This window comes from Eptatretus burgeri, chromosome 13 (assembly GCF_056783735.1).
Source record: "Eptatretus burgeri isolate ZD-2024b chromosome 13, Ebu_testis_v1, whole genome shotgun sequence".
In the NCBI taxonomy this organism is placed as follows: Eukaryota; Metazoa; Chordata; class Myxini; order Myxiniformes; family Myxinidae; genus Eptatretus; species Eptatretus burgeri.
Window position 1 is genome coordinate 8,900,023 of NC_140973.1, and position 12,594 is coordinate 8,912,616.

General features: G+C 44.7%; 1 protein-coding gene across 2 annotated transcripts in view; it reads right to left on the reverse strand.

Annotated features, from left to right (window-relative positions):
* Positions 1–12,594, reverse strand: part of GLIPR2 (GLI pathogenesis related 2) — a 59,895-nt gene that overhangs the window by 32,481 nt on the left and 14,820 nt on the right. The window contains exon 1 of one of the 2 annotated variants that reach the window (XM_085851032.1): positions 7,324–7,473. The exons of the other annotated variant lie outside the window; for it this stretch is intronic. Coding sequence (XP_085707158.1) covers positions 7,324–7,336 — 13 coding nt within the window. The 5' untranslated portion in view covers positions 7,337–7,473. Of the gene's footprint in view, positions 1–7,323; positions 7,474–12,594 lie in introns of those variants that run through there. 2 annotated transcript variants of the gene reach the window in all.

Below are 12,594 nucleotides of genomic sequence, written 5' to 3' on the forward strand. Positions count from 1 at the left end.
AAAAAAAAAAAAAAAAAAACAAACTTTGATGTCCCAGTTCCAGAAAATTTGTGGGAACATGAACCAAAAGCATGGACTGAAAACATGTAAGTACCACTCACGTACAACCCAATGATCCCATCCGAGCGTGAACATCAAAAACAAAGCATTATGACCAGATATCATAATTAGGGAAAAAAAAAAAGAAGGCATTGCTGATTGAGGTGTTAATACCAATGATTTTGGACCAATGATGCAGAAATCAAGAAAATGACTAAATACCAACACCTCAAGAATTAAGTGAAAAGATCCTGGTAGCTGAAACATGCCAAAGTTGTACCAGTGATCGTTGGAGCTATGGGAATGATGACAAAGAACCTCACAAGATATTAAAAAACAACCCTGGGGATATTACTATAAAACAACTACAGTTGGAAGCTGTCCGGGGCTCAGTGACAATCCTGAAGAAAGCCCTCGGCCCAAAACTTTGACAACAGAAAACTTCACAGCTTGGTCCATGTATCGTGAACCCTTACTGAAACGAAGGCGGATACTTTGAGCCCATCCTGGAAGGATTCCATCCTACATTCTGAAACCACAAATGTAGATACCAATCAACAATACACACACAGATGTAGATACTTTGAGACCTAGTAGGTCTCTGTTTCTGTTGTTAATAATTATCTTGCAGATTATTAATTTTCGTAATTTATTTATTTTTGATTTTGTATTGCAGGTTATTGCTGCGAGTTTGGAAAATTACTGAATTTGCACCAAATTGAGCTTAATGGCACAATTAACAGACACAGTTGTGTCTACTGGTCTGCGAATAACCGAAGAGTGACAGTTGAGAAGGAGGTAAATTTACCTGGAGTGACAATTTGGGCAGCCATATCTCCATTAGGGATAATTGGACCCTTTTTCTTTGAGGGATCTGTCACTGCAGAAATTTACCTGGATATGCTGCAAACCTTTTCTTGGCCCAGGATACAAAATCAGGACTGTTATTTCTAGCATGATGGAGCTCCACCTCATTATGGACGTTATTTTAGTCAGTGGCTTGATGAAAATTTTCCCAGAAAGTGGATCGGCCGCCGCGGTCCGATCCAGTGACCGGCACGCTCCCCAGACTTTACACCTCCAGATTTCTTTCTTTGGGGGGCTCATGAAAGACCTTGTTTATCGTGAAAAGCCTCGTACCATTTAGGAATTGAAGGCTCAAATCATTGCAAAGTTTGAGGAAATTGATATCGAACTCTGAAGACATGTGTGACGCTCTGTGCATGCTCGACTGCAATTGTGCATCGATCACGAGGGAGGGCACTCTGAAAATTGCAAGTAAAACAGCTTGGTACAGTTCCATAATAATTTTTTCTTGAATTAATGGTTAGATAAACATGTCATTCATTTCTTTATACCTTCTTGTACACTGTAATACAAATTGCAAACAAACAATCAGCTGACAGAAATCGGGTGCTACTTCTGACTCACCCTGTATATATAGTTACGTTTGTAGGAAGGGATAGATATTGTTACAAATCTGGCAGCCATTTGCACATAACAGCCAGAGTCCCTGCAGTTCAGTTATTTCGATAAGTATGTGTTTATACTTAGGGTCCCGTCCCTATGTTTAATGGGTGATTAAGTGTATGTGCGCTGCGAGTTATTTTTTGAGTTAGAATTAATATACAATAACAACAACATCCCCCTTTGCTCCTGCCACCATCAGCCTTCCTCACGCGCATGCGACGCCATTACGCACATGTTCTGGCTACAGACAAAGGCGGAGCTTCCATCGCTCCAGATCGAGACCCCGCCCGGAAAGGCAAGGGCGTGTCCCTTGCCCAATGAGGAATGAGATTACCTCAGACGAAGATTTTCCCACGACAGCACCGGGCCAATGAGGAATGAGATTACCTCAGACGGCGATTTCCCACACCCCCCGACTAATCCGGAGGAGAGTTACCTCAGAGGCGATCCCTCGACCCGCCCGGGGAAGGGATAAGAAAGGTGGTCATGTCGGGGGTCGGGGCTCTTTAGTCTTTGGTCTGCAGTAGTCGTCTGCAGTCTTGGTCTGGTCTGCGGTCTTTTTCGGGTTCCTCATGGTGGTGGTGGTCGTGGAGGAGGTGTTCCGTGGTGCTCGTATCGTCGTTCGTGGCAGCCAGGATCATGGGCTCGTTGGATTCCGGGTCGTGAGTTCGAGTCCCACCGTGGTGGGTTGGAGTCGGTGAAACCACACGAGGCGGCCAGGTACCTGGCCAGATTCTGACCCCCAGCTGAACTATCCTCGGCTGAAGGACCAAATAAAGACCCACGAGGTCAATTTCTTTTTGGATGTGTGTGTCTGTCTGTGGCCAGTCTGTAAGTAGAACTGTTTAAGTGATTCCATTGTACATTTTCCTGCATATTCGTGATTAAGTCTGCTATGTGTCTCCCTTCCCGATTATTGTAAATAAACCCCTGTTAAATGTTCCAGTTCGTTGTCCGTGTTTTCTTTCATTGGCCGAGCATGGTTCGAGCTTGAGAGATAGGGAGGCCGTTTGTGCCGTAAATTGTTCATTTGGTCCGGCAGGCTTTGAATCCCCGCTCGGTTATGCCGGATCAAAGTCGGTAATAGCGACTCGGTTCGGACAAAGTCGGCCGAGGGAGTGGCTTCCCCAGTAGTTAGACGGCGTGGGTACTTAGGTAAACTGGAATTAGACAATTAACCCTACCCCACGCTGTCGAAATATTGGCGTCCACGGTCCACTAAGGGACCCGTGACCTTCGGAGTTATCCAAAGGTTACGACCTTCAATTCTGGTGTTCGGTGGGAGACGGCCCAACTGCTCCATCTAGCGGTCGTCCTCGCCACCGAATCCGGCACCACAACAATATTACCTGAGAACAGATAGGAATGTAGTGTAGGGCAGTCTGTGTATGAGCATTTAGTCCATCTTAATGTGATAGAGTCGGGAAACGTAGCTGAAGAATTGTCCGTTTAAATGTGCACCATATGGAGGGTGGTGCCTTGTAAGTAACAAACAAACAAAGAAACAAGCAGTCATAGACTGGTACTTACGAAATCGTCAACTTGAAGCCTCGTTGGGACCTTGTCCATCTGACCTTGTCTAATAAAACCTGTCTCTCGAGAAGGTAGCGACGCAAACCAGAAGTTTCTACGATGATTCTCTATCAAACAATCAAAAATCGTAACGTCGACCGAAGCAAAAATCTCCATTTCTCCACGCAATTATATTAAACCTTAACGTAACTCAACGACGCGTCTGCTCGAGCGCACTGCATCATGGGATGACCCGTGACGCGTCGAGTGAAATTTTTTTTTATACAATCTTAAAAAGTCTCCAAAACATCCGATTTTTACCAGAATTTCGACAACCGAGTTTTAAGCGTCCTAAGCGATCGCAACAACTGAAGACAAAATTAAAATCGAAGTTAAAACGAACTCGTAACGTCGAGCGAAGCAAAAATCTCCATTTCTCCACATGAATTTATGGAATTATGTTTGACCTCACTGTGACCTTGACCTTTGACCGATTTTGACCAAAATCTAATCAGCACTAGCCATTACCCTCCTGAATCACGTGGTGTAATTTGACATTGGTAGCTTCTTCTGTTCTCGAGTTATCGTGCCTACAAACAAACAAACAAGCAGTCATAGACTGGTACTTACGAAATCGTCAACTTGACCTCTGACCTTGTCTAATAAAAGCTGTCTCTCGAGAAGGTAGCGACGCAAACCAGAAGTTTCTACGATGATTCTCTATCAAACCATCAAAAATCGTAACGTCGACCGAAGCAAAAATCTCCATTTTTCCACGCAATTATATTATACCTTAACGTAACTCAACGACGTGTCTGCTCGAGCACACTGCATCATGGGACGACCCGTGACGCGTCGAGTGAAATATTTTTTAAAGAATCTTAAAAAGTTTCCAAAACATCCGATTTTTACCAGAAGTTCGACAACCGAGTTTTAAGCGTCCGAAGCGATCGCAAAAACCGAAGACAAAATTAAAATCGAAGTTAAAACGAACTCATAACGTCGAGCGAAGCAAAAATCTCCATTTCTCCACATGAATTTACGGAATTATGTTTGACCTCACTGTGACCTTGACCTTTGACCAATTTTGACCAAAATCTAATCAGCACTAGCAATCACCCTCCTGAATCACGTGGTGTAATTTGACATTGGTAGCTTCTTCCGTTCTCGAGTTATCGTGCCTACAAACAAACAAACAAACAAACAAACAAACAGAAACGGAAGGCATCAATATACTTACGAAATCTTTAGATTTCGTAAGTAATAATAAAATAAAATAAAATAAAAAGTTAGGGTTCAAGGTGGGAATCATACATATTGTTGCGGTTGAGGAAATTTGCAAACCACCATTCAGGTCCCGTAGGTGAGATATCTCTGTAAGTACATGTGTAGTTAGCCCAAACCCGTTGTTTAGAGGGAATAAATGTGATTCATTCGGGCTGCGACCCTTTGAGATAGCCGTTTTTCTGTTCTATCTTTATTTTGAACCAACCACGTCTCAACCGCCATCACACAACAACCACCAACCACAACGCCGCTTCACAACAACAACAACGCCAACAGCCACGATCTTTACCTTCACAACTCGCTCCCGCAAACATCGCATCACCGCCATTCCAAACGGCACCATGGCCATAAATCACCACCATAAACCCTCCACCACCTTCACCTCTCCTTCTGCGGCCATTCCCGCACCACTTGTGAGCATCGAGCGTCGGGCTGTCCTGGATTCGTGCAAGACACGCACCGAGCCGCGAGTGCAAAACGCAGCCTTTCCGACGAGAATTCGGATTAGGAATGCTACACGCCCACTTCTGATCCGTCCAATCAGCAAGCGCGGGGCGGTTTGGCCCCGCCTCCAGGCGCGTCGGTGTAGAATCGGGATATGCAAATTCTAGGATCAGGGGAGGTTCACGCCCCTTTTTCTCCATCCAATGGGTGAGCGTGGCTCCACCCCTAAGCTCGTTCTGATCCAGAAATTTGCATATGGGTTCTCCTGCCGGCGCCTGGTGTTGGCGCAGTGGTTAGGGCAGTGGCTTGGGATCCAAAAGGTCCTGAGTTCAAGCCCCGTTGGGCCACTGAATTAATACACCAGGGGGTTGACTCAGCCTGTCATCCTTCCGAGGTCGGCGAAATGAGTACCAGTATACTGGGCCGGTGTATACCCCGGTTAAAATAGGTGTACCATATCCCTGTGTGTCGTAAGAGGCGACCAGGGTTGCGTCAGGAAGGGCATCCGGCGTAAAACATGTGCCAAATCACCATGCGGATCATACGGATGATCTGCTGTGGCGACCCCTAATGGGAGCAGCCGAAAGAAGAAGAAGAAGAAGTTCTCCTGCCGGCCTATAAAGTGCAGAGCGCAAGGCGAATCGGGGCAGTAGAGTCAGTTTTGGAGAGCAGAGTGTGGCAGCGGCAGAGTGTGGCGGCGGCAGAGTCGGTTTGGGTCGAGTCGGTTTGGGCAGGGTCGGTTTGAGCGGAGTCGGCCTTGGAGGAGTGGGGAGTCGGCCTTGGAAGGGCGAAGAGAGTTTTGGGGCAGAGTCGGGTTGGAGCGCGGAGTGGAGTCGGGAGGCGGGGGCGTACAGGTGGTTTGCTGCAGTCGGCTGAGGAGAATTGAGGAAGAGACCGAAGAGCTCAGGTCCGAGGCAAGGAAGACGGCGGTCGGCGACGAGGTCGCGGTGGAATCGCTCGTCGCGGGACCCAAGCAAGCCAGCTATACTCTTTCCCCAGAGCATCAACAATTCCCCCCTTTTTCCCCCGCGCTGAGATAGTGCGAAAAGGGGGCCCGGTTCCCACCCCACTCCAAGCAGTGCCAACGAAACCCGCGAAGGAGCACGAAGTCGGGGCACCGCCGCGCCGCCACATTTTGTGGCTCATCACAAAGACACGGGTAGGATCCACCCGGTCTCGCGGACCTGACCACTCTTTCAGGTCCCGCACAATTATTGGCCCACAGGCCCCGTCTGCCCCCTTGCCTTTGAGGGTGGCCTTTTCTTTTACTTTTGAGTAAATGTGTTGTTGGCGCCGTCTGTAAAGTAAAACTGCTTAAGTGTTGCCGTGTGCACGCGTAGTCGGTTGTAGATCTGCATTGTTGTGTTTCTTTTGTTGCAATTGCTGTGGGTGCATAATTGTTGTAATTGTATATGTGTGCTATCCGTGTGCCGCAGAATAAATGTGCATCATGTTGAACTGTTTTCCCCGTTTCGCTTAGTCTTTTCTTTAATTGAATCTCCATCTTGCTTCACGTAAAGGGTTGGTAGTGGGCTTAATACGCCCGATAATTAATCGGAACCGTCGAGGCCGACGATAACACCGCTTGGTTATCCCGATAGTACGGAACGGGTCGCTTAAGTGGCCCGTGTCCGGAGTCGACCTGCGGCGAGGTGCGATCGCCCAGTCTACCCTCTGTGTGGGTACTTAGGTAGGTCGAATTTGGCGAACAACCCTATCCCACGCGGGGGCCGATTGGCACGATCGTGGTGAGGTCGAAAGGCCCACCCGTGACTAGCTCCCAGCGTTAGTCCGAGAGGGTCACGACAGAATTTTCCGTCCGGTGGGCGACGTGCCGCGATTCGAGTTACGTGGCCGTTCGCACGCCGGCGGGTGCGAATTCGCAACAATATGTATGTCCCACCACTTGTATGTCCCACCGTATGAGGCACAGAGGTGCCTTCGTTTTACCACACCTAAAACTTTGGCACATACACTACCCTGTATGTATGTATGTATGTATGTATGTATGTAATATATATTCTTCAACATCATTTTATGTGAAGTATGCATGATGGCTGCTCAAAATCTTCTGTGAACAAGATATTCAGAAGTCTAAGAAAATCCAATTACAGTATAACGAGTCGTTTCTGATTAAAAATAATTTACAAACTTTAATTATATATTATATTGACAAAAAAAAAAAACTAATGTTGCAAGTCGAGGACGAACTGCTAGAATGCAATGGGTATCTCGTTCGGAGATCATTTTGAACACCCCACATCGAGGTTAAAAGAGCCACGATTAATAAAAGAGCCGAGATATATTTAAATTTAGTGATTTATCGAAAATTTGCAATTAAACCTAAGCGCAATGAAGTGAACAGTTCGAGCCGCTATTTACCCGCGGATTTCCAGCGTGGCTCCATCTAAATTCCCATCGGAACGTTGGGATGAAGCATTGAAACTGAAGTCACCTGTATAAATAATTACCTGCCTGAGTACAAGAAAAGCTACTTTTATACCTAAGCGACAAGCAAAGAATAATACTGTACCGTGAAAAATAAAAAATAATTTATACACAAACACTTACCAGACTTCCCCATATTATACTCTCTCTTTCTCCTCTCTTTGAGTTCGTAACTGATCAGCCTGCGTTACGAAGTGTTTAAACCACAATCCTTCCCTTCCAAACGACTTATCCAGCACGCTCCGCCCCAGGCAGTATATGGAAAAGTGATGACGTCACTCAGGATCGAGTCACGTGCCCCGTTCGAAGAATTCGGCTCGTGAAGGGTCATCATACGCGCCTTATAAGGATCGTGCGGATTCAGAGAAAACGGCCGGATCGCCGTGCACAAAGAATGAGTCATGCACATCCCGTTGCCGAGTTCTGTCAATTTGCAGCAGTTATTATCCTTCATGTTCTCCCATATTGTTTACATTTTACAGGAGGAGCCAAACTGTATATTGTGTGGACATTGTATACATCATAAACAGATGGCCCAGAAAAAACAAAGCACTCACTCAACGTACTTCATCATCCTTCAAAAGGTCCAAAGGAATCGGATTTACAGACTGATGAGCAATGGCGTGGAATTATTTTCCATTTGAGATCCCATTCGTGGAAAAAACATGTTTGGATGCTTTTCAAGAATTAGACCAAAAGTTGTCCTTGAATGTAAGCTTTCAGAGCAGAGAACTCTCCTTTGAGAGGGTGTATGTATGTATGTATGTATGTGTATATATACATATATATATATATATATATAAAATATATATATATATATATATATATATATATATATATATATATATATATATATAGGGCTACCAGTATGAGCCTGCACCGGGACCAGTCATCCTGGGAGCGCTATCTCAAATAAGACACAAACTAACACTTCCATAAATTTATTACATGGTCAATTCAGCAGGAAATGATGGGCGGAATGGTGGGAAGGATGGCAGTTGGGTAATCCAAATGGCTTGTTTATTACTAGATTAGCAGAGTAGATCGAGTTACTTTTTGGCTTGATATGCCTCTTCCTTTTAAAATGTGTAATCCCAACCGCCCAATATTATCCCGTACCTTCCCGGTGTTTGTTTGCCACCATATCACCATTCAAGATGTTTGCAACCAGGAATATTAAATTAAATCAAAGAAGCACAATGACTCGATGACACGATGCTGACCACTTGAATGGTGATCAGCAGGGCAGAGACAATGTGTTCGTGAGGAAGGTGACACTTGTTTGTTTGCAGGTTGTGCAACAAGCGCTGTGATGGGACTCGATTTGTGTCCTGCTGCCTCGTCAAGTTAGGGGTTCGATTCATCTTTATTAACGAGCCTAATATTGTCATGAATAAATGATCAGCATTATGTTGTCCTGCTGAGCCCACAGCAAGGGCCAAATCTAGATCGACATCTCTGCTTTCGTCTATTTGTGACCATAGGCTTTAATCTTAGTCTGAACATGCAGATGCCTCTTAGTTTGGAGGTGATGTGTTTGTACAATTCATGTACATGACACGTCAGTGTCGTGTCATAGAGTCAGTGTGCTTCTTTGGTTGAATATATATATATATATATATATATATATATATATATATATATATATATATATATATATATATATATATCGTTACATCCGAGGCCCATTCCGGATACCCGGCTCGAGTACTGCAGGTCGTGTCAAAACAACCACAATCGCCAGCTAAGTCCATGGCCCCGAGCAAGTTTCTGGACCTGTTTGTCACATTGCAATACTCGTTGGGACAGCGGACTCAACCAGGTGATGCATTTATCACTGCTCATGACCTTTCTAATCTGGCCAAACAACCGTGGATCGCTAGAACAGCCTGAGCCTTATTGAGCTGACTGGTCTAACGACACTGAAATCACCAAATGAGACAACTATAACCAGCAGAATCCAACCCGAAAGCCAGGTATATTTACGTAAGAAGTATATGGCACAGTAGAAGAATTACATGAAGCAATAACAGCCAGGATGTAATAAATAAACAACTGGAGAGTTCATAGAACATTATACCCTGTGCAGTGTTCAGGTATATACTCGTGCTTCAATTTTAATAAAATAATGATTTTAAAGATGATTAAAAAAAAAAATCCAAAAGTTTACAACCACAGAAGCAGTCTTGTCGACCACCCTTACAAACTGCAATAAGATGATGATGAGGAGCAATTTAGGAGATGGAGGCATCATACATAGCCATATCGGCGGCCTCTTCTTCATCCCTATATGCACCCTTTCACATTATGAAGGCGATTTGTGTCCGACAATGTTAATTCAATTCAATATAAATAATTTAAAGTATATAGTTCAATTTAAATGAAGGTTTAAAGAGGTTTAAAGGCATATAAATAAATTAATTTTTGGCTTTTACCGCAGTTTCACCCAGTTTTTATTACATCACCCGATCTACCACATTACATTAGTTATTTGTGCCTGTTGTTTGTGTTCTTTATGACATCCTTAAAAACAATACATTTCCTGTTTTGGAATGATTTTCAATTTTGTTTGACTGCCAGGCAGGCAGACACACTGAAATAATTATCTCACTCCTCTCTGCACGTGTGCGTTCGGGACGAATTCAGAGCCAAAGTACGGGGAAGTGGCAGACTTGTCTTTGGATTCATTATCTGATTCGTGTTCAAAATATAACATTCAATTTAAACAAGTTGTTCCTCGATCATAAACTGATGATCATAAACTGACGAGACAGACAGACAGACGGACGGATGGACAAGAATAAATTCCTTCACCCTGCTTTTCGCTTCGTGTGTGCGGCGTAAATATAAATTAATCAGTAAATTTAACCCGTTAATCTTGATCGAATTATACCGCACTCAAACAAACCAAGTGCCACAGATTTCTTATCAGTTCTTATTTTAGGACCTGTTCATTCGCTCGACAAGAAGACAGTACAGGGAATAGAAATAACAATACCAAGAGGTAGTTTTCAAACCTGGAGGCAAACTGTACGGGAGTCCTGGAGCAGAGTTTGACGTATTGGTAGATCTCTGGCACAATCCGGAGTAAAAACTCCTCAAAGCTAGGCTCTTTGCTCTGGGGATTAAAAGTTCACAGTTCCAGCACATACAACTCTGCACACCCAAAGACACCCAAAAAGATGCTCTCTCTGCCTATCTCGTCAAAACCTCCTTCTCCTCTGGCATAACGGTCACCCTCATCTGGCATAACTCTCGCTCCTTCAGAGCCCTCTTTGCTCTGGGGATTAAATGATCACAGCTCCGGAACGCTCAGGGATCCGCACCAAAAATAGGTCATTCCTGCCGATTTCAGGTACTCTCCTCCATTCTGCACAACAACCATCTTCAAAATAGCTCCCTCTCCTCCAACGTCTCTCGGCGGCGTTGTCTCTCTTTCGTAAGCAGCTGTTAATGTGAACAGCACGTGATCAAATAATAAGCCGCATGCCGTGCCACGTGAGCTCCTGTGGTGAAGCTAATTGCTGTCGGCTTTCTCAATGCTGATTCGCCGCACCTGCACATTCTCCTTGGTGGCATATTGCACTTTAAAATTCTTGTGTGGGCTTTGTAAAGGCATTCAAACAGAGGCAAATACTTAGGAATATACACTGATGAGCCAAAACATTATGACCACTGACAGGTGAAGTGAATAACATTGATTATCTTGTTACAGTGGCACCTGTCAAGGGGTGGGATATATTAGGCATAAAGTGAACAATCAGTTCTTGAAGTTGATGCGTTGGATGCAGGAGAAATTGGCAGGAGTGAAGACCTGAGCGACTTTGACAAGGGCCAAATTGTTATGGCCAGACGACTGCGCCAGATGCACTGTGGGAAGACGACAAGCAAGGTGGAGGGAGTGATAAGCTCTGGGAAATGTTCTGCTGGGAAACCCTAGGTCCGGCCATTCATGTGGACGTCAATTTGACCTGTGTCACCTACCTAAACATCGTTGCAGACCAGGTACACCCCTTCATGGCAATGGTATTCCCTGATGGCAGTGGCCTCTCTCAGCAGGATAATTTGCCCTGCCACACTGCACACATTGTTCGGGAATGATTTGAGGAACACGATGAAGTGTTCACGGTGTTGCCCTGGTCTCGAAATTCTACAGATCTCAATCCAATTGAGCATCTGTGGGATGTGCTGGACCGACAAGTCCAATCCACGGCGGTTCCACCTCGCAACTTACAGGACTTGAAGGATCTGCTGCTAATGTTTTGGTGCCAGATAACACAGGACACCTTCAGGGGTCTTGTGGAGTCCATGCCTTGGTGGGTCGGTGCTGTTTGGGTGGCACACGGAGGACGAACAGCATATTAGGCAGGTGGTCATAATGTTTTGGCTCATCAGTGTATCGTGCCGATAGAAAGTCTACACCCCCTTTGAAAATTTTCCCCTTTTGTTGCCTTATGGCCTGGAATTAAATTGCATTAAATCAGACCTTTTGCACTTTTATTTACACATCATGACTCACAACTTCCAAGTGAAAAACAAAGATACAAATTTCAGAAAATTAATAAAAAATACAAAACTGGAATATCTTGGTTGGATAAGTGTCCACCCCCTTGTCATAGCAATTGTAAATTAGCTCATGGACAATCATTCACAATCAAAATTACACACCAAAGTTAATTGGCCTCCACCTGTGCAAATTGTCGTGATTCTGATTATTTCAGAATAAAATCAGATGTTCCTGTAAGTTTCATCTGCTGGGTAGTGCATTTCAAAGCAAAGACTCAACCATGAGCACCAAGGAGCCTTCAAAAGACATCTGGGATAAAGTTGTGGAAAGGCACAGATCAGAGGATGGGTAGAAAAAATATTTAAAAAGTCGTGAATATCCCTTGGAGCACAGTCAAGACAATAATTAAGAAAATGAAGGTGTATGGTACCACCAAGACCCTGCCTAGATAAGGCTGTCCCTCCCAAGTGGATGATCAAGTAAAGAGGAGAAGAATCAGAGAGGCCACCGATAGGCCAATGGCAACTTTGAAAGAGCTACATGCCTTTATGGCAAAGACTGGTCACAATGTGCATGTGACAACAATATCCAAAGCACTCCTCAAGTCTGGCCTGTAGGGTAGGGTGGCAAGAAGGAAGCCATTACTCAAAAGAGCCCACCTTGAGTCCCTTTTGAGATATGCAAAAAGCCACTGTGGAGAGTCGAAAGTGATGTGGCAAAATGTTTTGTGGTCCGACAAAACCAAGATGGAACTTTTTGGCCTAAATGCAAAATGTTATGTTTGGCGCAAACCCAGCACAGCACATCACCCAAAGAACACCATCCCTACTGTGAAGCATGGTGGTGGCAGCATCATGTTATGGGGATGATTCACGTCAGCAGGGACT